The 25,848-nt window shown below is 42.2% G+C and overlaps 1 protein-coding gene across 3 annotated transcripts in view; it reads left to right on the forward strand.

Annotated features, from left to right (window-relative positions):
• The window catches only part of LONRF2 (LON peptidase N-terminal domain and ring finger 2), a 35,456-nt gene that overhangs the window by 4,898 nt on the left and 4,710 nt on the right, over positions 1-25,848 (forward strand). The window contains exons 2-10 of one of the 3 annotated variants that reach the window (XM_027642077.1): positions 11,153-11,271; positions 14,381-14,503; positions 15,532-15,693; positions 16,110-16,335; positions 18,307-18,403; positions 18,767-18,881; positions 20,092-20,288; positions 20,839-20,997; positions 23,977-24,139. In XM_027642077.1, the coding sequence (XP_027497878.1) occupies positions 11,153-11,271; positions 14,381-14,503; positions 15,532-15,693; positions 16,110-16,335; positions 18,307-18,403; positions 18,767-18,881; positions 20,092-20,288; positions 20,839-20,997; positions 23,977-24,139 (1,361 nt within the window). The remainder of the gene's footprint in view (positions 1-11,152; positions 11,272-14,380; positions 14,504-15,531; positions 15,694-16,109; positions 16,336-18,306; positions 18,404-18,766; positions 18,882-20,091; positions 20,289-20,838; positions 20,998-23,976; positions 24,140-25,848) is intronic. The other 2 variants (XM_027642087.1, XR_003527476.1) reach the window with 2 other exon arrangements.

Genomic DNA, 25,848 nt, shown 5'->3' on the forward strand with positions numbered 1-25,848 from the left:
ATTTCAGATAAATTAATGTGTTTTGAGGATGTCCTTTTTGTAGTGTGTTTTAGTTCTGTTTTCGTTTCTACAAAGCAGTTCCCAGTTACAGAGGTGGTAACAGGTGGCTGTTGCTTCATAGGGAGTTTCTGAATAGAGCTTTTCCCAAGTACAGAGCTCTAAAGGAGACCAAGCTCTCCTCGGGATGAGGGTGCACTTGTAAGCCAGCACATATGCAGAGTGTCAGAGGGTTGGGATGGTAGTGGCTCATGTCTTCAGCCAGCATTTCTCTGTGCCATTCTTTGCACTGAGAAAGCCTGTTAGCATCCTACGCCTTTCCTGTAAATAAGCCTGAGGATGTTTGCTCAGAGATACAAAGCCCAGTGGTGTAGTCCTGTGGCTCCTGTTGCTGCTGCTGTTTTGTAGCAGTGCTGGTTCCTGGGTTGTGTCTGCAGTTGCCAGTCTTGGGTGGCCTCTCAGGCCTGAATGTAGAGCTGCAGCTCTGCTGGAAAGGGCTGTACCCCTGCTGTGCCCACCTGACCCTAATCCCAAACAAGCTTCTTTTGGTGGAAGGGGTGACTGTGCCCTGGCGCCTGTGGTGTGATGAAGTAGCTGCTTGTTTGCCTGGTCTGTGCTGTGCAGTTGTGGCTAGCTCCCAACAGGGTGCCACACATTGTATCTGGACAGTGGTGTTCCAGGACACCCTGTTTCTGCATGAGACATGTTGGCTCCAGTATGTAATTACTTGCTGCTGCAAAGTTTATCAAGCCTGAGAAGTTCGCTGTTTCCAGAGAGCAGCGAGAGCTCAGCAAACCCTCAAATGATTGTGTTTACTTTCTGATGTGATGGGCTCTTTCTGAGCAGAAATAGATTTGTCCTGGGAGGGGGGATAGCTGATGCATGCAGCTGCTCAAATTGCTCAGCATTTTAATTCCACCCCTGGCCAAGGGTTTCAGAATGAGCATGTAGGAAATAAAGCTCAGCTGTATCTGAGTTTTAAAACACAGCGAAGATTAGATATATATGTGAAGGAGGCCTTTTCTTCTTAAGTCCTTTATGTGGATCTCTGTTTCCAGAGGATAAAGGATGGTGCAGGAAAGGTCAAGGAGAGAAGGCAAGTTTGTACCAGGCCCATAGTGTCAGAGGTAGCACACTGCAGGGCAAGCAAGGGAGATGCTTCTGCCTGGGCACTGGGAGATGCTCCATCTCTAGTCTCCTGGGATGGAGAGCTGCACAGTGAGCTCTAGCCCACGAGGTGGTGGTTAGGGCATTTCTAGAAACAAAATATAGGAGGTTTCCTGAGCTTTGGTGGAAAGAGGAGAATCTGCCTTTCTTGGCCAGACCTTGGAGAAACCTCTCCCTTTTAATCCCAGTGCATGTTCATCGTAAATTGATCTGATCCAAAAGAAAGCTTAATGTGGCCAGACAGCACTAATTTATTTTGTGGTCAAGCAATTAATGGAAATTTATCTGATGCCTTCCAAATTCTCCCTGTGTAAGAATTGAATGAAGGGGGTGGGGCAGGCCAAGAGGCAGTAGAAAATAGATCTAACGGGAGCTACAGACCTCCAGTGATTCAGGTGCAACGACTGTAGATTTTCCTGCTACATAAATGCCAGGTTGTGGGGTTGCACTGCTTCCTGAAGAGCATGGGTAGGTAAACTTACAGCTACGCATTGTTAGAGTTGCGCTGAGTGCTTACAGCCATGAGTAAAATAGGTATGGGCGAGCATTTTGCCATGCCTCAAAAATGACTTGCTCAGGCATTTTTCTTCCAAGCCTGCTTCTGAGTTGTTTCAGGTAATGGGTGAAAGGATGATAAGAATTTCTTGGTGGACTGGTCTAACAGCCTCCTGGTGACTTCCTACTGCAGCCCTGAGAGGTGATGGATTTCTGTGTTAGTCATGGGTCGAGATCAGAAGAAGCAAAGAAGAATCTGTAAAGGGAAGCTGCTGAACTCTAATCTTTAGAGGGTTGTGCTTAAGTTTTTACGGAGGTGACTGATTCCACAGTATACATTTTATTAATTCTGCTGTTTTCAAAGGTCTTGCACTCATTAACGGTGCACTTGCACACCAAAGTTGCGTTGTTCAAAGAAAACTGCTAGAGAGCTTCCACATGTACCTATATTTTGAATTATGTGTGTTTAGTACACTTTAGTGGTCTCTTATTTTGCATACCATTTCTAGAAGGTTGCTAATAAAAGATAAGGTCATCTTCTGATGTGGTAGAAAAGAGGTTGACCAAATTTTCCTTCCTCACAGGGTCTTGGGTATACACTTTCCAGTTTGCAGTAGTAAAGAAGTAAGTCTTTGATGCTGTACCAGCCATTTAACAAAAACCACAAAAAAACCATGGTAGATAGCTGTCATGACTCCTGCAACAGCAAATGGTTCAATCATTTTAATAATTTATCAGAAGAATATTTAATTTTGTAACTCCTAAAGGAAGGTGACTTTAGGAGAAGAATGAGAGGTAGTGTTTGTGAAATTACCTGCTACAAAAAACAGTAGATGCTTGCTGCTTAGAGGATTTGTGCTAAAAAAGGAACTTTCCTATCCCTCTGTAAAATCATGTCTTGGAATCCACTTAAAGTGTTTCTCCAAAACTCCTCAGTTCTGTTTTACGTGGACAGAAAAATGTGTAAAAGTTTGACTGTTGCAGTAATCCTAGTGGTACTATTTTTAAACTTAAAATATTTTGCAGAGTTCTGTCCCGTAGCTGCCCCTTCTCTTTTACTGAAATAGTGCTTGAAAAATAGTAGTAAATACTGCATATATGACACAACTGGAAATGTGTCAAGTCCTTTGGAGCAGAAGCTCATGTTACTCTTGGTTTGTACAGAGCTTGTGGTTGACTGCTCAGATCCCGTGGTTGTATCTCTGGAAATTTTTGGCTGCTTCCAGGGGATCTGCTGAACACAGAGGCACTACAGGGCTGCAAGACCACATCCAAGGTGGTCAGGAGGCTTATACATCACTGGCAAAGGGAAGGAGGCATCATGCTGTATTATAGACAGTCTTTGTGTTGTTTTGTTTGGGTTTTTTTAAGTGATTACATTGCTCATGTAACTTACTGTATCTTAAGTGGTATATAACTGTATTTTCCTTTCCCCTTCATGTATGTAACCCAGATGTAACTTCCTATTAATAATTGAACTATTTCAGCAATCCTAGAGAGTGAACTATACATACATATCAGAAAGTCTGAAGAATTTTTGAAGTCTCTTCAAACAGCATACTCTTTTTTTTCTCTTTGATGAAGCATAACAGAATGTCTTTTGTTTTTGATAGAAGACGTTTATAGAACTGATTTATGCTTCCTTCTCTCAAAATTAGTAGGGTATTGCGGTACTCTCTCTTTTCCACAAGTGTATTACATGATCAGCTCTATTTGAGGACAGAAGCAGTAAGGTAGTCACTGAGAAACAAGAAGGCCCTTTTTGCAAAAGTCAGAAATTCTGAAACAAGCTTTAATTGGAAAAAGCAAAGGTTATAAAGACCTGAAAAGTAATTAGTAGATATGGTTGCTTATGTAGTAATTGTGTCAAAGAAAGCAAGTAGGTTGTCACTGTTAAAGTCATTTTATGATAGAATATCTGCCTGTAAATTGATCTTGTTAAACTGTGATCATGGGAGGCCTACTTGGCTGGTCCTGCCTGTCTCGAAGCACAGTGTGTCTTTGGAGTCTCCTTGCAATCACAGGTTCACGTACATCTAGCATAGTTCCCTGTTTCTGTGGGAGGGTCAGGAATTTTCTTTGGGTGCTTTGGAGATCTGGCAAGGGGGTAGACCTCATGAGGTGTTTTGTTTTGGTTTTGAATCTTGCTCGTTATATCATACTTCAGTCCGTAGGTATCTCGATTGGGGCAGTTTCTGTACCTGCTGTTTGAGATAATAGTTCCATTCTGACTGAGGCTTTGGTCGGAAACCTTTCCCAGCCTTGAACTAAATGCTGAGTGAACTAGTAAGCCTCGAAAATGAATCACATTTGTGTCATCATCATCATGACTAGGCTTCGCGAACGAAGATTTAGGAAGGCTCTATCCACGTTTGTTACAGGCACGCTGGTGGCTTATGAGGCCAATACGAGATAGACATATCCAATTGCAAAAGGCACAGCAGAAAGACTCCTTAGGTGGTATATTCTGCAAGGACACGATTCTTTCTGCGTTGTCTTTTCTCCTCGAGAGTGATCCTGCATGTGTTCTCAAAGGCATCAGCAGCGTTATAGATGGCGTGTCTCCAGGCCTCCCAATTTGAGGACAGAGTAGACCAGTTATGATGATCAATATGGCCAAGGCTGAGATGTTGTTTCAGGGAGTCCTTGTATCTTTTCTTCGGCGCTCCTCTCTTGCGGCAGCCGGTGGCAAGTTCACATAAAGCAAAACACATTTGTGTACTTACTGTTTTTATTATGCCACTGCCAGGTGGCCACAGATGGACTTGGGGTACATCATGCGAAGCTGTGCCCAAATGTCCAAAGGGTAGAGTGGGAACTGGAAATACAAGGAGGGGGGGTTGTTTCATGCTATCTTATCTGAAAAGAGTAGCATGCATCTAGCAGAGTGTTGAAACATTAGAACTTGTATAGGAGGGAGCAATGATCTAATGCATTACATTTAGCTGTATGCTGGGACATTCTTGAATTCAGGATTGCTACCGCTGCTGCTGCAATTCATCTTTTAATTGGTCTGGGAAGAAGGTTATCATTGGCTTTGCAGAAATGCAGACTAAACTGTAGGTTAACGAAGGTCTGGTATGCTTCTGCCTCATGAGGCTAGAGGTACAACACAAAATCAAGGGTACAAAGCTAGTTGCATTGTCTCCGTGGCAGCTCTTCTTCTAGGTAGCATATAATTTCCATTACGGTGTTTCTGCCGAGTAATGATGGGAGTAGTTGATTAGCTGTGCTTAGCAGTAACCACAGTCCAGCTTTCAGTAATGTAGCTGAGGACTTACTGAGCCTGAAATAAAACTGCTGGGAATCTACAGCATTTTGTTCAGCACACAGAAAGATCTGTGTTCTTCAGCCTGGGGTTTTGAACAGCAAAATACAGAGGCCAGGAGAGGAGTTAGTTCAATCTTAAAATTATATCTTTCTAAAAATAATCTAGCTCATCTATTGCCAGTGCCTTTTCTTTGAGTCAAACTCCTGTGCCCCAGACCACCGAGCACATGGGTAAGCGTACTGCAGGGCAAAGCAGCAGGTGGGTTGATGTCCTCTATCTTAGGGTGGGAGGGCAAGAGGAGAGCATTGCCACTTCAGTTCTGCTAATTAAGTGGTGACTGCAGTTTGTCCACTCCAGTTGAAAAAGGCCTGCTCTCCTCTTTCATTTTGGAATGCTGTGTGCTTAGGTTGGGTGCAGAGGTGAAATCCCATTCAGGCATAAACCAGCTCTGTAGCTGCATAGTGCAGATGAGTTATACTGGGGCTTTCTGGTGGTGTCTGAATCAGCTTTCCCATGGAGGTAACAGGAGAGAAAACTTTGGCTCAGGGAGGCTTTTTTAAATTCATAATGAACACTTCTGAAGGAAGAAAGACATGAAGAATTTTTCATATCTGCATGAAGGTAAAAGAAATTAAAATATTTTGAAGTAGAGCTTGATGGGATATACATTGCCTCCTCTGATAGAGTCTGTTTTATTACGCTGGTTGTGGGCAGTGTGAGTGTGGATGAGGAGGGAGGCCTTTCCATGCACAAACCAGCTGCTGCCTAGTGTCAGAGTCTCCAAGCAGAGAATGGTGGGGCTCTGTGCTCCATGTCCTCATCACAGCCTATTTCAGGAGCTCCTAAGGTCATACACTGCTGTCTGCCAGTGTTGGTCATCCAGTGGAAATGGATTTTATATTTGCTTGCAGAGTACTGTCTGCAAGTGCCTGCTTCATAATTGCAGTGGAAAGATGCTTGGTTGCAGAAGTGGACTTAGAGAGGAAAAGGTGTCTTATTGCATCCTCTGTGGACTAAAAGCTCTTGCACATTTCCTCTGGGATCTTTGGTTACTTCACTTCCTGAAGACTGCCAGTGATGTAAATGCAAGGAGGAAAAGCCATGATATTCAGAAAATACATAGGTTTTTTTAAAATCCAGTTGCTAATTCAATTAAGGTGGACTGATTATTGAGAAAACAGGCATGCTGATTTCAAGTATGTGGTCATCTTCATTGTCCCCCTTAATCAGGTTTGGGAAACTGATCCTGGTTTTCATCTTCGCTGTGAAATAAAGTTTTATTTGAATGTCTTTACTGCTTCTTTTAATTCTATCAGATGTGGCCCTTTCTCTGTGCCACCCTCACCCTCTACCAAACAACCCTGTGCATCCAGTTTTTGTGTGTGGACTTGTCATGCTTCCATAAAGTTTGGGGGAGAAAAACTAGTTTCTGTTCAGTTAATTACTAAACCTTGTGAATTTCTCATTGAAATGAAAATATATGTTTCCTATTATTTTCCAAACTTATGAAAAGGCTTTCAATACTGAGTTGTTCAGAACTGAATGCATAACATAACAGAGCAAGCCAGATTTCTTTATCTCTCTAGGGCAGAAGTTTCTTCAAAATGCGGGAAAAATTTCCCCTGAAGTACTGTGCAGACTTACTCTTATAAGCAAGAGTGAAAGGTGTTTGTGATGACTGTTTCAGTTCTGCTCATGCCTTCAGGAAATACGCTTAGGATTGAAATAGGTTTGAACAAGATGCGATTTTCTAGGAAGAAATGTCAGATAAGGAGGATTAGGGAGTTCTAGTAACTGTAAGCTTGTTCTTTCTCTGCTGAGTTCGTGGAAGAAATCTCAGTGGTAGTTTATTACAATAAAACTTCTATTATCATCTCTGATCAGTTGGGCAAAATTCTCTTAATTGCTCTAATTCCCTTCCTGGCCCAAGGAGATTTTGGGGAGCCATGTTCTCCTGCCAGCCTCTCGAACTCAGCAGCATAATTTTTTTAAAAACTTGAATGCTTGGGCATATCTGTAAAAGTAATTTTGAGTGTTAGCTTCTGCATAAGTAAAAGCACAATGTAACAAACGTCTGCAGATGAGCACAAAGGTGATGTGAGTGGAAAGTTAACCACTTTGGAGAAATCCAAGCTGACAACCACACTTTGGGCAGGCAATATTTGGCAGTCCAAAGGAAATTTCAAGAGGCAAAGACCCACTCAGCTCCCTCAGCTCTGGGCCCTACATGGGCCAGTTTTGTGTGGTGCAGTGGGATTATGCTGGGAAGCTGAGAGGGAGGGAGGGAGAAGCGTGGGAAGGCTCCCAGGACCTGTGGCTCAGAGGAAGTCTCTGTGTCCCAGCTGCCCGGAGCCACAGATCCTGGGAGCCTCAGCAGTGCATCCCTGATACTGACAAGGACATAAATTTTGCTGTGCAGCTGCAGACTCCCAGAAGGAGTTTGATTCAGGAAATGCCATCTGTTGGTATTTTGGAAACAGTAACATTTTCTATGCTTTTCTTTTTTAATTTGGCCTGAAATAATAAATTGTTTCATTAAAAAAAAATCTTTTCCCCCCCTCCTTTACCTCTAGAAGAAAGAGTGGGTACATTATTTTAAAACAAACTTGACTATTGTGCATTTTTTTGTGTTTATTTATTGTGTGTTGTTGGTTTTTTTTGGTTTGGTTTTTTAACCAAATAAACTTGACAGTTATTATAGTATAGAATCATAGAATGTTATGGGTTGGAAGGGACCTTAAAGATCATTCAGTCCCAGTGCCCCCCTGCCATGGGCTGGGATACCTCCCATTAGACCAGGTTGCTCAAGGCATTTTCCAGCCTGGCCTTGAATACTGTCATACTTGTATACTGGCATCTAGCAGTGTTCACAAACTCCGTATGTCCTCAAGCCCTCTCCGTCCACCTTCTGTGACTAATTATAATCACCATAATCCTGTGGTGTACACTTCCACATGTACCCTAAGTTGGAGTCAGCCAGCTGATGCCACACTTCCACTGACAAAGAACATGAGGTTTCAGTCCATCTAGCGTTGCCCTGACCAGTTGTGGACCCCCCAAAGATCTTCCCAGGACAGTCTTGCTGACAGCAGGAGGGTGGGAACAAGGGATGCATGGATTGGGTGCAGAGCTGGCAAGATTTCAGGCTGCACTGCCTGCTCTGGGAGTGTGGGAGCCTGAATGGAGGTGGCTGGGCACCGGTCCAGCTATGGCATCTTGTCTAGATGCTTCATTTTAGAAGACCTGTTATGCTACAGTCTCATAAATACTGCTCTCTTCAGCGATGCTGTTCGGTTTGTTGGGGTTTTTTATCCTTTCTCTCAGTTAACTAAACATTCCTTGCCAGTTACCGATTACTCATTAAGATAGGCCACACCTTACACTTTCTGACTGAGTCTTCAGTGAACAAGAGGCACAAGCTCTGAATACACACATAGCTTTTCTGATTTGCCTCGGGGTGGTTCTGTTTTTTTCTTTTTCAGTAACTTGTTTCCTTTCATATTGTGAGACCCTTTGAACATTGCTTCTGGAGGACCTGCAGCCTTTGCTACACTGTTGTGCTGTGTGCTGGCATTTTTTTTGCTTAGAAGTCTTGCAGCAGAGACAAGATCCTGAAAAAGAGCTGATGAAGCTGTTCTCTCTCTGGGTCTGCTGAATGTATGAACTGTGTTGAATAGTGTGCAGGGAAGCATCAGCGTGCTCAAAACGTGGTAGTAAACAGAAGCAGGAAGCTGATTTGCCTTGCCCCTTAATCTCACAGTACTTCCTTTCTCTGTGGTGCCAGAAAATGCCCCACCCAGGGCCCTGTCTGCCTACTGAGGTACCTACCTCTGCTTACTGCCCCTATCCCCCTCAACAAACTCTTCACACAGGTACCGTACAGCAGATACAATGATGGAAATACAGACTATGCATTCTTACTTTACACTGCTCAAATGTAGCTAAGTTAAATGATTTCCTATTTGAGCATCTGCTAAAAGAAACAGAAAACTTGCTTCTGAAGATCTTCGGTTAATTACTTTCAATTGCATTCAACTTGTAGTCTTTAAGAATTATGAGCTAGAAATGTGGATCGCTGCAGAAGCCTGCAAGTGTAATAGTTGAAAAAACCCTAGCAAACCAAGACAAAACCAATCAAACGAAAAACCACACAGAACCCCAGTTTGAACTAGCTTTTGCAGACCTCCTTATTTTAAGTGTTTTCTCTAGCTGTCGCCATCTGAGACCAGTGGAGCAGCATCACCCCTGGTATGTCATTCTGCAGTTAGTATATCTGGTGTCAGTCCATGCTACAGCCAGAAAAGGCAGCAGCACTCCTTGCTGTTAACTTTCCTTCTCATCCCTTGTCCTGGCACTCATATTTGTGTGGCTGTGCAGTGAACTAGCTGAGGGGAAACTGATCCTCTTAAACCTTTTTATTTATTTGTTTTAATGAATTAGCATTCGGTCAATTGATTCTTTGCTCTGGTTCTCAGTGCAACCATGCGAGCCTGGTTTGCTGCACAAATGGTAGCACCAGCAAAGGGAGGGGGGGAGGAGGTGGGAGAGGGATGTGATATTTGGCCATCCATCCTGGTAGGTGCTTGAACTTAATGAGTGGTGACACCTGCAGCAGTTGTGCTTACTCTCTGTCCATGCACACATGTGCACGTGCCCAGGCTTCGTATTGGCAATGTGGTCTTATTGAGCACGTGTTTAGGATGCTCTGGCTGAAGTGAGATGCAAACGGTGAAGCAAAGCAGGCTGGAGAGAACAGGAAAGGTACGGAGACAGAAACCCTGTGTGAGGACATGAAAAAGATGACATTTGATGGAAAAATCTTGAGAGAGCTAGCTTGGAGGTGAAGTTTAAAATTTGTAAAAATGCGATACCATCTCTCAACACCTTGGAGCCTTTGTAAAGTTTATTACTAGTTCTGACAGTTTTAACCAGTTCACATTTTGGTAAGAGTTACTGCACTTAGCTGCCAGCAGCCAGCTTCCAGCCCTCTGGAGGCCTTTCCCAGCACATGAAGGTCAAGAGTGACCAGGAATAAATCTCCTATAAATTTGATTTCCTAAGATGAGGTAACTGTTTTAGTGGACAAAAGCAGAGCATTGTTTGGGACTTAGCGTGTGTTTTGCAAGGCTGCTACTGCATCCTGCTGCAATGTCCTTCTTGCCAAGCTGGGGAGGTAGTGGCAGGGAGGTGGAGAATCAACTGGACCATCAGAGGCATGAGGTGGTGTCTCGTGGCTTCAGAGCTGCTGGACGACCAGTGGCATTGCTCAGGTGTTGGTAATGGGGTTGACGAAGCTCAGCACCTTATTAGCAACCTCCATCAGCAGCCAAGAGTGCCCTGTCAGCTAGTTTGTCCACGACACCAAGCTGAGGGAGGTTGATGTGCTGGAGGGCAGGGCTGCCATTCAGACCAACAACCTTGGGCATGGGCTGATCAGCCTTGCCTATTGCAAATGCAGGTGAGCATGGGACAGAATAACCCTGTGCAACAGGATGGGCTGGGCTAGACAGCAGATCTGCAGAAAAGAGCTGGAGGTCCTGGTGGACCAACTCAGTGCGGATTAGCCAGTTTTTTTCTCTAATTCTATGAAATTTTATGCTGGAGGAAGATTTCCAGCTTAAAATGTGTTCTAGAGGCTTGAGGAAAGAACAAAATAATAATACTTGAGAAGTTCATAATCCTTGCAAACTGAATGATTCATGAATTTATGGATACAGAAGCAAGGTGTGTGATCATGAAAGGTTTGCCTGCCCTGAGGAAGGCAAGTGGATATGAAGTGTGAAGGCTGCATGCATTTTTCTTAATGAATGGCTTCCAGGAACGTTTTAGCTGAAGTCCTGCATTTGTGATTTCTTTCAAGTCCTTTGCTGGTGATTTCTCATTGAGGGGAGAAACACTTGAAGAGTGTTTGGGAGAAACACTTTTTGCTTTCTGAAATGTCCTGTAGGCAAGGTGAGGGAAAGAGCAGGTGGCATCCTGTATGTGAATATGAAAGCTGTCTTGCTAGATAAAACACAGAGGTTGCTTCCAGGCTGAGAGGAATATATTTTGAGAAGGAAAGAATGAAGGAATTGACCTTTCTTTCCTTTACAGGAGGGTATAAATGTAATCGTTGTGCAGTAATGCTTTTTAAGTTACTGTGGCTGGATATAAGGTTACTGTATTTAGCATGTCCTAGTGCTTCTTTTAATGAAGTTCCATGCAATCATTTTTGTTTTCCAGCTCCTTGCAAGTGTTCACTAATAGCACAGCGGGCAGAACTCTGTACGTTGATGAAAAACTACCAGCAAGCTCTTCACGACGCAGATGTCCTCTGCCGAAACAAACCCCACTGGCCTGCGGTACGGTGTTTGCATGCTGTAAAGAACGAAATGAAAACTCCTTTTTCTTGGGCTTTTCTCTGTGCTGGCGACAGTGTGGCTGCTGAGGGTGTTGTCGGAAAAACACTGTGGCATTAAGAGGGCTGAAAATGTCTAATGAGAGCCAATTCTTCGTAGAACAAGTTGGAAGGTCCTTAGCATCTCTCCAGCTGGTGGTATTTTGGTAGTGGGCAGGCAGGGATGTGGTTTTGTTTGTGCTGGCGCCTCTTGTCTGTTACAGATAGTGCTGCAACCTGGAAGCAGAATTGGATCTATAAGGCACCAGAAGCCCAGGATGGCCCTGCAGGTCCCTCTGGGATGATGTTCCAAGGCAGTGAATGGTCTTGACAGGCTGTTGGCCAATGTGTCTTTCTGAGGAGTACCTCAGACTGTATTTCAGGATTTTTTTTTCCCCCTTCTTTAATCCTAAAATTTCATATCTGTGGTTTCCACCTCTGTCATGGTGACTCATAGAGGGGTTGGGATTTTTTTCATAATGAAAGGAAGTGCTACAAAGAGCACTGGTTTGTTGGCAGTCTGAAGCAAGCATCAGAAATGCCCATCATTACCATTGCCCGAGGCTAGACTAGATGTCCAGCAACTCACCCCACCTAGGGGATTACACCTTCAGTCAGTCCCTCTCCCTTCAGCAGCAAAACTGCAGCACAATTTACACCAAATAAAGCCTCTGGGTGCTTTCTGGAGAGAGGGTGACATGGGGGATTGGGGAGGGCAGACCTTGGCTTCCTGTGGAGACTAAGGAGGAGTTGCATAAACACCTTGGCTGCCTGCCTCAGCAAAGGGGGCTGCAGCTAGTGCTCATTTCCAGCCAGGGATGACACGGGGCAAGCAGAGAGGTGCTTTCAGAAGCAGTGAGTCTCTGAAAGCTGTGTGTCTTGTCACCCATTAAAATCTTTAATGTTGGAAGGCAGTTCATAATCTTACCCGACATCCAGTTTACCTTTCTGTCTAGGATAATTTCTCATGAAGTCAGGAATCCCATCTCGGGTGGCGTTGGCTGTGTTTCTGCGCTGAGGGAGAAAGATGAATTACACATGTTCAAATGTTTTCTTGAAGTGTCTTCTCTGTTTGCCTGAATCTGTGGAAATGTGATGTGTGTCAGTTGTAGGCAGATAAAGGTTTTATTAATCCCATCTCTGAAGAATGTTAATTGAAAATGAAATTTGTCATCATGGCATAACCAGCAGTGTCTCACACGTACTTCACTTGTGCTTCTGTGTTTGTGAGGACATCCACATAAGTTGTGCTGATCCAGAATCCGTGTTCTCCAGGAGTTCTGGGCATCTGCTTTGTTTTGTATCTTGCAAAATCTCATCCAGTGACAGAGATTAGCTCAAACATTTGCTGTGTAGTTACAAAAACCCCAAAAAAACAACAAACCAAAACCAAACAATAAAAGTAATTCTAGGAGTAGCTCCTGGGATGCAGGCGTTCACCTACCTGTACCTTTTGGCTTATTGACAGTTGAAATTTAAAGACCTGCCAAGTTATTGTGAAGCTCTTTGGTATGCTGTAGTCACTGCAGCATAGATAAGTTGGTTTCTTTTCAGTTGCTATGAAAACCAGGTCCATAGACTCTCTGAGGCAGGGAGGAGTTTTCAGTTGCAGGACTGTGTGAAAATAAGAAAGGGAAGGTGGCAGCAGTAGTCTCTGAAGTATAAGGGACCTCTGCTCCCTGGGCCTAACTCCCAGTGTTGGATCTTTAGGTACTTTGTCTGTAGACAGCCCAGGTCAGTCCTTCCTGGCAGGTTGGATGAGGACAGTGCTCTTACGGCTCCAAAGGATGAGGCCAAAAAAGCTTGTCCAGCTCCCCAGTGCAGGAAAGTAATGCTGACAGAGATGGCAGGCGTGTTAAGACCTCTCTTCAGGTTTTACAGGGGCTGTGCAGGCATCAAGGTAAGAAGGTCAGGGTCAGGTCTTACAGTACCTCTCTTACTGCATTGAGGAAAAGAAAAATTATGTCACCTGGAGAGGCCGGTGTGTACTGAGGCTTCTTGTTCAGGTCAACAAATGATATTGTGCTTATTAACCTGGCCTAGGCAGTGCCTGTTACTTCCTTTTGGTACGAGCCTCCTACCCAACAGTGTAAAGGTAAAGATCTTAACAGGTCTCAACTTGGAGGGCAGTATTGAAAGAATGAGGGAGTTAGCTGCTCAGGAAGATTATGCGGTACTGGATCTTTCGGCATTAGAATGAAGGACAGAAAAGTGTATCTGCTTATCTAGCCAGTCCCTTAGATGAGTAAAGCTGTACTTTCACTAGATGTTCGTGTAGGTCAGAGGTGGACTCCCAGAGCACACTTCTATCTGATAAGTGAGAGGCAAATGTTTAAATGTACACTTAGTTTGTTTTCATTGTGAAGGAAGTAGTTTCCGTAGTCAGATTTGAACTGCAGTTTGATATCCACAGGGAAATTCAGAGGTGAGACATTCTTCTCTTGTTATTAGTAGCGAGTAAAGTGGTACTTGTTCCCAAGCTGGCTACCATGCCTGTTGCCATGTCCTCTCCCAGGACATGGGAGAGGTAGGATGGGCTAAAAAGTTTCAGATTAAGCATTGGTAAATTGCCCTAAATTCATAATGTTGTGGTCTTCTGTAGCCAAATAAAATATGTGAAAAATCACCTCTGTCCTGGTAAGACACCCAGGAGGAGTGAGTGTCCTGAACTCCCTCAGCTGCCACCTCCAGCCTTCCTCGTATCACTGCCTTTTCCATGCAGCTGAATTATTGTTAAGTTTGCCTTGGTATGTGAAATGTTCTCTGGTGTATCCAAGCCCAGTGGGATGTGTAGTAGACTTTGTCTTTGGGGAGACAAATATACTTTCTCATTTTAAGGTCTCCTCTGAGGAAAAGAGCAATGCCTTTGGCAGGGGGTGATGCAGCAGTGGATTCCTGGGGAATCTTTTTTCAGCAGAAGGGACTGAATTTCCTTCAGTCACGTGCGTTTTTGTTACCCAAAAAGCATCTTGTTCTGACCTGCAGAATGATGTGAACTTTCAAGTTTGTTTCTGGTGTCTTGCTGCAAGTTCAGAAATGATCTCTAGATTTGTACGTTTCCTTTGTGTGAACAGGGCCATTATGTGAAAGCAAAAGCTCTTTCTGGATTGGAAAGGACTGAGGAAGCATTGAAGGAGTTTCTTTATTGTGTTGCCTTAAATCCTGAATGGAGCTCAATGAAGAAAGAAGCCCAAAAGGTATAAAAAATATTTACTGGCTACTTGGCCATCGTGCTTCTTTTACTCCTACAGCCAAGTAAAATCCATGTTATTTCAAGTGACAGTAAACAGCCAAATGATAATTTGATTCAGTAGATTCCCTAGCGAATCTTTCTAGCATTATGCTACGTGAAGCACCTCTTGGGTTTGGTTTGATGCTTCAACTAGAGGAATTGTATGTTTGTGAATTACACCACAAATCTGTAGGTTTGGCTGCTATAGTTTGTAAATTATGCTTGTAGTGTGTCAGCCAAATTCGAGTAGGTTGGTACACAAGCACCTGGATTGCACAGTTTTGAGGCTGCTACTTTTAGTACCATCAGAAAATCAGTTTTATGTGGGGAGTGGCAGAGAGTTGAGAAGGGGAAGCTTTGTGCTGCCCTTCCTGGAAAAATCCTGTGGTATTTGTAGCAGTTTGTCCCTTATGAGAAGTTAGACACACTTAGTGCTAACCAACCACCATCAGGTATTCTGTGAAAGTCAATACAGGCAACTTTTTATAAAAATGCAGTGAGGATTTGGCAAACTTGGTGGGGATTGGTGAGAGGGGTAACTAGCTCTGCACAGCTTTTAGCTAGGGGTTTAATCTGCTTGAGGATAGAGAACATGGATGCAGGGCATGAGGAATGTTTAAACACATCTTTGTTAACCAGCTGGGAGAGCATGGTCTGAAGACTTCTGAAGGCAGGGTCTGAGGGTCAGAATAGAGATAAGGTAGGGTCAGGAGAAGGATGCAACAGCCTTTTTGCTGCTCTGGATGCTCCTGGAGAGCAGAAGCCTTTGGAGAATGAGGTGGGCACCTGAAGAGCACCTTGGAATGTGACTGTGGTTGTGGTGGGGACTGCCATTCAGGTTTCCCATGGGCATTGGGAAATGCAGGGTGTCCTGGTTGTTGCAAGCTTCTTGGCATCTAGAAGCTGTGAAGTTTGTGCATCTGTGTTTATACAAACATAAATATCTATGTTGTAATTATTACTTTTTCTTTTTTTTTTCTCTTAATTGACTAGATAATGTGTGAGATGTTTTTCCCAGCCTTTGAAAATGTGCATGATAGTCTAACAGCACCTTTCTCTAGTCGAACATCCCATACAAGATTGAAACCTGCATTTCTGAGTAGCATAAATACACAGTCAGCTGTGGAAGATAACTCTGTTGCTGGGTCCTCAAAGGTAAAACAAAAGTTTTCAACATAAAAGTACCAAAAGTAACTCAAGGATCTGTCTGATCTGTGTGACGTTGTCTTTGTCTGCATTCATGTAGGCATTTACTTTCATGGTAAGCCTGTTTTCTCCATTGCTGTTGTATCTCTTATGGGGATGTACTTTCTCAGAAGAATAAAAGAATGGAACTTTTTCTTCAGAAAGCAATGTAATACCTTCATGTGGGGATCAGTTGTATTTTTGGGCAAGTTTTTTCCACTAAGGATTTTAGTATAACAGGAACATAATTTCTAGAGACAAGAACTGTAGGGAGAGAAATGGCCCTATTTCATGCAACTGCAGTGATCTTTTGTTGATAAAACTAATAGAAAAAAAGCAAAGCAAAATTGTCTCATGCTGTATGTAATTGTTCTTAATTGTTTTAGGATACTGTGTTCAGGTTAACAAAAACCCCGTCCCAAGAATCTGATGTATTCAGAAGCACTGATTCTCCTGTTTCCCATCATGTTCTGGATCTCTATTTTGAAGACAACAAGAAGTCTTTGGGAGCTATTCTCTCCAGTTTACCTGGGGTTGGCTTAAAAAGAAAGCTGTCCAGTGATATGAGGGATTTACAGAGTTTGGATGTCCCCAATAAGATTCCTAAAAAAGGTTTGTGTTGTGGCTTAGAAAGGCAATTTCTCTTGCACATACTGAAAAACTATAAACTTTTTTACTCCTCCCTTTATATAGGTGTCAATGAAATATTCCTTATTGGAATTGGAATGATATTTTGTTCTCTCTGTCTGTGTAACAGCCTATTTACCTTATTTCAAAGCAGTTTCAGTTCATTGAATGAAAATTGTATTTTTCTTTCTCAAATGGACCATTTCCAACGTGTAGCCCACTCACAGTTTAGTCTTTGTGTTGCTAGTGCCGTTTCCATTTTCTAGGTCTCAGCTATAGCTGAACTTCATTGTCTGTCTTTATGATTGAAAGATGCAGTAAACCTGGAAACTGATCTTTAACTGGCATCAGAAACGGTCTCATGCAACTTTACATGAAATTTTCCAAGCAAACAAAGAAGCCTTTTAAAGGGTAATAAACCCACCCAGTTTTCTGTTACTTGATAACTGTGCTTAAAATTGGTATGCTACTCAGGCTTCTAACAAAGACCTCCAGAGTGGTTTTAGTACTCAGGGCTAAAATTGCTGAAGGCAGTATTTCACAGTAGTGGAATGATTGGTTAAAAGAAACTTTAAAAATGCTTCTGTACTAGTTTGCATTTTTTCCCTTAAAGAAAAGAAAAACAACCCCCACCTTGATTAGTTTGACTTCTGTCTTGAAATATTAAGAGTCTTTGAGTGCTGCTGTCTGTCCGCCACCTCTACAAATGATCAGTATATGGCCATTTTCTGATCATGTTGCTGTGAAGGGAAAACCGTGTACTTGCTTGTGAACTGCAGACTCAGTAAATAGATTGTGAAATCTGACCCACCTTTATCTTCCCAGCAAAGGCCAGAGATTGCGTTTTACCCATAACCACTAATTTCTTGTCTGTGCTAGGTCCCAGTGCCATGTTACTTTTTGCAGAATTAACACAGTTAGTTCTTGCTATTACTAAATGCTAACAGGTGAGATGTAGGTTAAAGATAGTGCTGTTTTTCTTTGTAGGCCACACACCATCTACCCTGTCTGTGCTTGAGGTAAATCAGATGCTGAGCATAAGCTATCATTTAACAAAATCTCCTAGCGGTTTAACTTAACATAAAAAGCTGAGCTTTTTGGGGTTTTTTAAATGGTCAAAAATTTGTTTAACAGAACGGTGTGAAGGCACCATTCATGGCTCTGTTGCAACTGTCACTGAGCAACAAAGATATGAATTGTAAAAGAAGTTGCAGAAATTGCCTATGTAAATGTCATCCAAAGCTGGAGCTGAGAGCTTCAGAGCTTAAATAATGCTGATGTAAAGTTTAAAGCTCATACCCTAACACCACAGGGCTATAAAGCACCCCCAAAACATCAGTCTGGGCAGAATTTTAAGTGAAGTGTTTGCCTCTGTGTTTGCAGATTGCTGAGCTAGTAGAATCAGTATTAGCTAATGCAACTCCAGTAGTCCTTTAACTTTAAGCTGTCTGAAATGTGGGATTTGCACAGCAGCCTAGTCTAGAAGTATGTAAGCTTTTTATACTTGTAAGAAAAAATAACCCTGCTGAGAAATCTGTGATAAACACTGATGAAATATGTTGACTGGATGTAAACAAATTCAATTCTGGACTTAATGTACTTTAAAACATCTGGCCTGGCTGATGTGGAGGTGGTTGATAGTAGTAGGAAAGCAATAGCAGAGTATTTTAAAAACTAGACAAAAAACCCACACAACACAATCATTTTTAGAGAAGCAAATAATGGGTGTTCAGCTCTAAAGTGCATTCTCTGGCTATAGACATCATCCTCTGTTCTCCAAAAGATCTTTTGTCAAAAAACCTAAAATTCAGATGGGAAATATGTTTGTTTGGAATAAAACTTAAAAAGTAAAAGACATAAATCAGGTTCTTTTCTTTATGAAAAAACAGCCTAAAACCCATCTGAAAATGTAACAATACTTAAATATTTACTCTAATAATTTTCTAAACTACTTAGATGCAGATGTTTTACCTGAAAACACCACCGACACTTCAAGTGAGATACCAACAACTCTGGTGGATGCATCAGACTTTGAGTGTTCCCTCTGCATGAGGTATGACTGCGCTGACCTGGAATTAATATTAGAAAGCCTTTCTAGCTTCTGAAAAAAGTTTTCATGGTGTCAGAAGAGAAACTTGTGAGAGAATATCTAAATCAATACTCTGTTCCTTTTTGCTGAAACTTACATCTGGTGAATCTTTACAGATTCAGTTTTCTCCATTATGTATGGTGTTCTCTATTGTTTACCACTTCTAAAAATGAAAATCTTATATCCTTAGATAAAATTGTCACCCATACTTTATACAAAAGCAGGAAAGAAAGAGAGGGCTAGGAGTAGTCACTCCTTTCACTCTTTGGGAATCTGCATTGTTTTTGTTGGCAGCTTAGCTTCTCTGTTCCATGTTTTCATGTTAAGGTTGTTCTACGAACCTGTTACCACACCCTGTGGACACACCTTTTGCCTCAAATGCCTTGAGCGTTGCCTTGACCATAATCCACTTTGCCCACTCTGCAAAGAAAAGCTGTCAGAAGTAAGTATGTCCTTGACCCAATTAACAAAACTGCACAAAGTTGTGTTTGTAACAAATGTGGATAGAGCCTTCCTAAATCTTCGTTCGTAAAGCCTAGCCATGACAAAGTTGTGTTCTTCTGAAAACATCTGTGTGGGGATCTTTTGTGCTCTACTTGTGAGCCACATCAGCAGGTCAAGGGACATGATTTCTACCCCTATACTCTACTCTGGTGACACCCCAACTGGAAGTACTGTGTCAAGATCTGGGGTCCTCAGCGCAGGAAGGACATGGAGCTGTTGGGGTGGGTTTAGAGGAGGGCCACGAACATGATCTGAAGGTGGAGCACGAGGACAGGCTGAGCATTGAGGTTGTTCAGCCTGGTGAAGAGGAGGCTCCGGGGAGACCTGTTTGCAGCCTTTCAGTACTTCAAGGGGGCTTATAAGAAATATGGGGAGAGGCTTTTTAGTGGGGCCTGTTGCCGGTCGTAGTTTTAAACTAAAGGAGGGTCAATTTAGACTAGATATGAGGCAGAGATTTTTTACCTTGAAGGGTGATAAAACAATGAAATAGGTTGCTTGGAGAGGTGGCTGATACTCCATCCCTGGGGCTCCAGGCAACCTGATCTAGTTGAAGTTCTCCCTGCTCACTGCAGGGGGGGTTGAACTAGATGACCTTTAAAGATCTCTTCCAAGCCAAACTATTCTATGATTCTGTGAAACCAGAACAAAACAGTATTACCAACAGCATCAAGCTGTGCACAGACCTCATTTTCTCCAAGATATATTTGGTATTTCTTGGAAGACAAGGGGTTTTGCTGGTTCTTAAAGAAATAGAGGCTTCCAGTATCATGTCAGGCTCATGCCTGGGGAGTGCCAGCCATAGTCCTGTTCATACCACATCTCCAGACTGCATATCTGCCTGTGGTGAATGAGGAATGGTCACTCCTGGGTGAACACTTCTGCTCCTGCAGACATGATATTTCTTAGAGTATTTCTTGCCAGTAACTTGACAGCTCTAGGTGAAAAAAATATATGTATCTTCTGCAAAAGTGAGGAAGGATTTCCTCTTTTTCCTGGTAGTACAACTTCTGCCAAAAAAAGAGTATGGGGGGTTACAGGTAAAAGGACACTGGAGTGAACCACATATCCTGAAGTGGAAGTTTCAATGCCTAAGGCTGAAAAGGATGAGAAGTCAGTATGGTCCTAACTAATGTGTTCTTTGGCCTTAGGAAAGGATGGCTTGGGAGGAAGAGATGTTACCTGTCTTCTTGTTATCAGACTTAAGAGTTGACTCTTCCTTGCAGTTTCTGGCAAGCAGAACTTACAAGAAGACCGTCCTTACAGAAGAACTGATAGTCCGTTACCTGCCGGAGGAGTTATCTGAAAGAAAGAAAGTTTATGAGGAAGAAATGAAGGAATTGTCAAAGTAGGCTCTCTTTATACTACTGACAGCTGTTATAAAACTGTATTTTTCAATCTAAATTACTGAAGAAGCTTCATTTGCTTATGAAAATGCATAAAAGGAATGAATTCGTAAACAAACCTGCCAGATGTTTTGTATTTTTGACATATTTATTGAAGATAAACAAGTAACATATCCATGGATGTTGGAGAGGCGCAACAATATTCTTAAAATAAAGATAATTGCCTCTTCCTCTGAAACAATATAATAGCTTTAAAAGTTATAATAGGGTTTTTCTGGGAGTAGAATTCAAATTATGAATGGATTATACTTCAGGTCAGGAAAAGTTCAAGGATCTAGTTTTTGTCAGTGACTTGTGAATCTTAATGCCATCTATAAACTGAAAGAGTCTGAAATATATTTGTCTTGTAAAAATGACAAACCTTTAACAGACATACATTTATGAAGAATGAGTTTAAGGAAACCACTGGAATCAGTCTTGTATTAAGGGTTCATGCTGAATATAGCAGTAGCCAGAAAATAAAGTGATTTTTTTTAAACAATTATCTTGCAGTTTGAATAAAGATGTTCCCATCTTCGTGTGTACCATGGCCTTTCCTACCATCCCTTGTCCGCTACATGTCTTTGAACCTCGTTATCGCCTAATGATAAGAAGATGCATGGAAACTGGTACCAAGCAGTTTGGCATGTGCTTAGCTGATGAATTAAAAGGGTAAGGAGATGAACTAAGAATGTCCTGTTGTTGCAGAGGCTGTTGTGATGATAAGGAAATACTACAGCACAGTATACTTGTCTCCCCAAACCACTGTGTGGTTCCTTCCAGTCCTGTGTGAACCAATACTAAAGTCGCTTACTTCTTAGTTCTGTACTTTAAACATTCCTTTTGACACAAAGATGTAATTTTACTGCTCCCCTGTTGGATGGATAGCAAGAATCCAACTCATCCTGCTACTGCAGGCTCCAAAAATAGCATTTAATTGGCTGTGTGGTTGGAAAGCTTGCTGGCCTGTTTGTTCCAGTGAAAGCTGACTGTATAAGGTTCCTCCTCTGTCTGCTCAGTTTAAAAAACAAAACAAACCAAAAATAAGGTAAAAAATCCAGACCTCCCGTAGGTTTCCCGCATGAGTGGTATCATTTTAATGAGACAAAGTATACCTTTGGCTGAGAAGTCTGTTTTGCTGCTGAATGTTGAATTTTGACGTTTGTCTTTACCTCCGTGTTGCAATGTCTAAACTATCTGCAGTGAGCGAGCGAGTTACATTGTCTTTCTATACGATTTTACCTTTAATTCATTTTTGTGAATTCTGACATTGATGTGTTTCCAGCTTCCTATGCAGAGACTGACTAGATGACAGTTAAAGGTCCCTTACAACACAAAACTATTCTATGATCCTATGAAAACCTTCAAGTTTTATGTACTTTACAGATAATAGGCTTTTGAGTGAAGGTGATAAGACTATGCTCATTGGAGAAATACGAGGTGGTCTTGAGAGGTCTGCCTTATGAGAAGTGATAGGTACTGACTTCAGAAGATACGTTGGCATGATGCAGGCTGTAGAATGGGTGACAGGCATGGGAATTGTTAAGAACACATTAAACAGGCATCCTCTGGAGCAGCATTTTTATAGTGATCATCATTGGAGGTGAGAGGAGGGCAGTCATACTGAGGCTTGGCAGCCTTGCTTTGTCCACTTCATGGTTTCTTGGGGAGGATTTTTTATTTTTCTCCCCGACTGGACAGTAAGGTGGCTATAGGAATACAGGAGATGCTACAGCTTCCAGTCAGCTGTGGCTGTGCTGCAATGCCATTTGGCATGTTGTCAGTGCTGCACTCTGGAGTTAAGGTTCCAACAGCAGCTGGTGCTCCACAGTTCCTTTCGGGTCTGTTACCAATTTCGTGGAAGCAAATACTTGTAAGAGTGAGGACAGAATGACCCTAGGACATTAGTGAAACTCTCCTTATATCCATGAAGGCTTCTGGAAGATCCAAACTTACTTGGAGTCAGGTATAATACAGAGGGCCAAGGGCTTACAATCCCCAAAACACAATAATTGGTTTGTTAGAAAACATTATGAAGGATATTTTAAAATGCAGCCAGTGTGATTAGGTTTCTGTGTGTGGTCTGTTTTAAGTTACTAAAATAATTAAACTTTTTGAGCATGATAATTTAAATCAAACACTGAAGCAAAGAAAGCCTGTAGCTGTAGACACCTAGCAGGCTGTTGCAGCTTCTTACACAAGTAAAGAAGTTCTTTTGTTTATTCAAAATTGCGAAATCAACTTGGGAATACAAGTGGGGAAACTTGTTTTGCCTCATCTACTAAGACATGGATACATAACTCCCTTGAAAAACACAGTGACAAAACACGTTCAGTTCATTACCTTCCTCTGTTTTATTTCTCCATTTTAAGTTAAAGCTGGGAGAAGAATATAAACTTCTAATGTATCAGTACATTTTATACCCGTCTCCAGGTGCTTTCTTGACCTCTTTGATTAAGGTCACTTTCTAGCCAAAAGTAACTTCTCAAAGAACAACAAAAAAGAAAAAATAATCACTTCTGTATTATTTTCTAAATCCAGTGTGAATGTCACTAAAATCCTTAATTAAAAACAATTGTCATGTAGCTGTTTAAATAGTGTTTAGTATAATGCTACTGTAATAAACTAATAAACTCACTTTTTTTTTAAATCAATCCTACTGGTAAAGCACCAAGACTTATCTGTTTGCAGCTGTACTCTTCCTGCTTGTCCTGATTTTTTTCCTGTGGAGTGGCTGGAAGAGAACAGTTGTCCACAGTGGTGAGCTTCCCCTCTGCCCCTCACAAACCCACAATTTCTGGTAGAGCAGAAACAGAAGTAATTTCTTCATCACTCCATTGTAAGAAATGACCAAGCCCTGGTAAAACAAGGGCTGATAAAGAATTTATGACACCCTGCAGGGATTTGGTATCTTGAGATGAGACTAGATACATACAGTACTTTCTCCTGCTTAGCAGTAGGCTGAGGTGTAGAGCTGCAAACGTATTGTGGTGAAGAGTCATTGTGCAATCACCCTCTCTAGTGAAATCACTACAGCACAAACGTAGAGTAGGTAATCTTGATAAAGTAAAAATTTATTGCATGCTTGTTTCCAGGGTGTGATTAAAATCTGGGCCTACTTTAAATATAATAGATACAAATGTGCTTTTGTAAAGAGTATTTTGGGTTTGTTTTGATTTTTTTTGTTTATGGAAACAGATGCAACAAAAATCTTGGTATATAGAAGCCTTTTTCTTCTAAAGCCTGCAATCCTCTGCTTACACGTTGGAGTAGGGAGATAGCCCTCACATTTGTTCCTCAGTTTCTGGGCTTCCTTATGGTATCTTTACCCATGTTGTTTTCTTTGCAAACCAGGTGAATTTGCCACCAGCAGCTGGCAACTCCCAGCATGAAACATGCTTTATTTAGTTTCCTGTCCCTTTCCAACCATCCCACCCCACAAACATGCCCTGAAAATACTGCTGTCCAGGTCCTCTGAGGGAAGGCAGAAAGGGTGGGGGTTGTGTGGCTTATGGGAATAAGCAGAAATGTATTGTCACCAAAGCAGGATCCTCTTTCAAATAAGAAGTGCTCAGTTAGGCCCAGTATTTGTCCTGATGTCTGTAAACACGTGTTGATGACTTCCACTTTTATGCCCTTCTGTCATTTCAGATTTGCAGATCATGGCTGTATATTAGAGATCAGGGACGTAAAGTTTTTTCCTGATGGACGCTCAGTTGTTGATACAGTTGGTGTCCGTCGTTTTAGGGTCTTAAGCCATGGCCAACGAGATGGATATAACACAGCAAACATCGAGTATCTTGAAGATAAAAAGGTGATCTATGGTGCAAAGTTATTCATACCCATGTATTGCTGGATTCACTTAAATAGCCTTTCCTTGTTGCATTTCAAGCTAGCTGTGCATTATTTTCAAACCACAGTATCATTACAAATACACTAAAGCTCTATTTTAAAAACCGTGGAACAAACTTTGTCTCTTCTTTCCCTTTCTTCCTTCCTGCCCTTATAATTATCTCTGCTTAAAGTGTTACACTCCCCTCATGGATCTCAGAGTAGATTCTGAGATGCTGAGGTCTGTCATGAATGTGTAGGTGAGGTTGGAGTAACATTTTAAAACTGGTACAGAATTTAAAGTCTTCTAAAAGCACATGCTCCTGTTGGTAGAGAACTGACTGTTCTCTTGCACTGAACAGACAATTGGCACACTTCCTATGTCCTCCAGACTCTCATTTACAGAACTGGTCCTCAAGTAAATGTGAGGGTTTGCTCTTAGAATGGAGTTCTGAGTGACATGTAGTTAACTGTGCCATGTACAAACCCCTGTCAGAGCTGACTGAGAGCAGAGAAACGCAGAGAGGGGAGTAGCTTTTAAAAACAGGTCCTCTTAGAAAACCTGCATCAAGTGAGGTGCTTATGATGGATGTTGGCCAAAGGGTGAATTTTTGGCCATGCTTAATATCTTCCCGGATCATCTTCAGACCATGTCTGTAAAACCCTGATAGCTCTTAACATCGAGTTTGGTAGTAATCTCATGCCAGTTTGATGGAGTTGGTTGGGTCATACAGCTCTTTAGCTCACTCTCATAGTTGAAGTGAAAGTCTTTAAAGTCTTAGTAGGGCTTTTCTAACCTGTGCAGAATGATGCAGTTGTTTGTCAGGGCATGAAGGGTAGATCTCATGGAGGTGTCTCTGCCTATGAAAGGCTGGAGTAGGTAGTCTGCTCACACTGAGGGCTCTGCTGTGTTTAAATCCCCAGTGAAGAGTGGTGGAACAGAGCTATCAAGGCAGTGTTTGTAGATGGTGCCAGAGACCCACCTCTTCCTAATCAGTGAGATTTACCTTGTCTCGAGTGAGACTGGTGTCTGTGTTCAGCACCCTACATTCATGTTATATCAGATGGTGAGAAATCTCAGTCCAAAGATGCCTGTTTTATCTGTTCTTAGATAACTACCTTAAGATGAGATTAATTGCCCTCTAGAGCTGTTTCTCCTCAACTGTGAAAGGCATCCACAGTAGCTACATCAGATGTGCATCTGAGTAGCATAGCTGAAATCACACCATTGATATGTACATGTTAAAGGGGAAAGAAACCCAAACAACCCTCCCAAAAAAACCAAAACAAACCAAACAAAAAACAAACCACAAAAATCAAAACTCAAAAAGCCCCCACAAATCACCACTTTGTAGTGGGTTTTGCCTATGCTTTTTTTTCCCCTTAGTTAGCTGATAGTTAGGGCTGTGCAACTAAAACACTCTTTGCTTCAATGAGGGTGTATTTCTTCATGGCTGTTTCTGGTACTGGGAAAGCATCCACTTTCCCTGCTTCCTGCCTGCTCAGGTGTCTGTCCTCCTCCTTCTCCTTGGCTGTCCTACCATGGCCTTAACACTTCTATGGAATACTGCTGGTCTCTTAAGGGCCATAGACCTCCCCATCTCTGTGCTCGGTGGCAGTAGTGCTTGTTTTGTCTTGCCAGACAATATACCACTGTTAAGGGTTGTTCTGTGATAGGGACTCAAGGCTGTG

This window comes from Corapipo altera, unplaced genomic scaffold (assembly GCF_003945725.1).
Source record: "Corapipo altera isolate COAL_440 unplaced genomic scaffold, ASM394572v1 0, whole genome shotgun sequence".
NCBI classification, from domain to species: Eukaryota; Metazoa; Chordata; class Aves; order Passeriformes; family Pipridae; genus Corapipo; species Corapipo altera.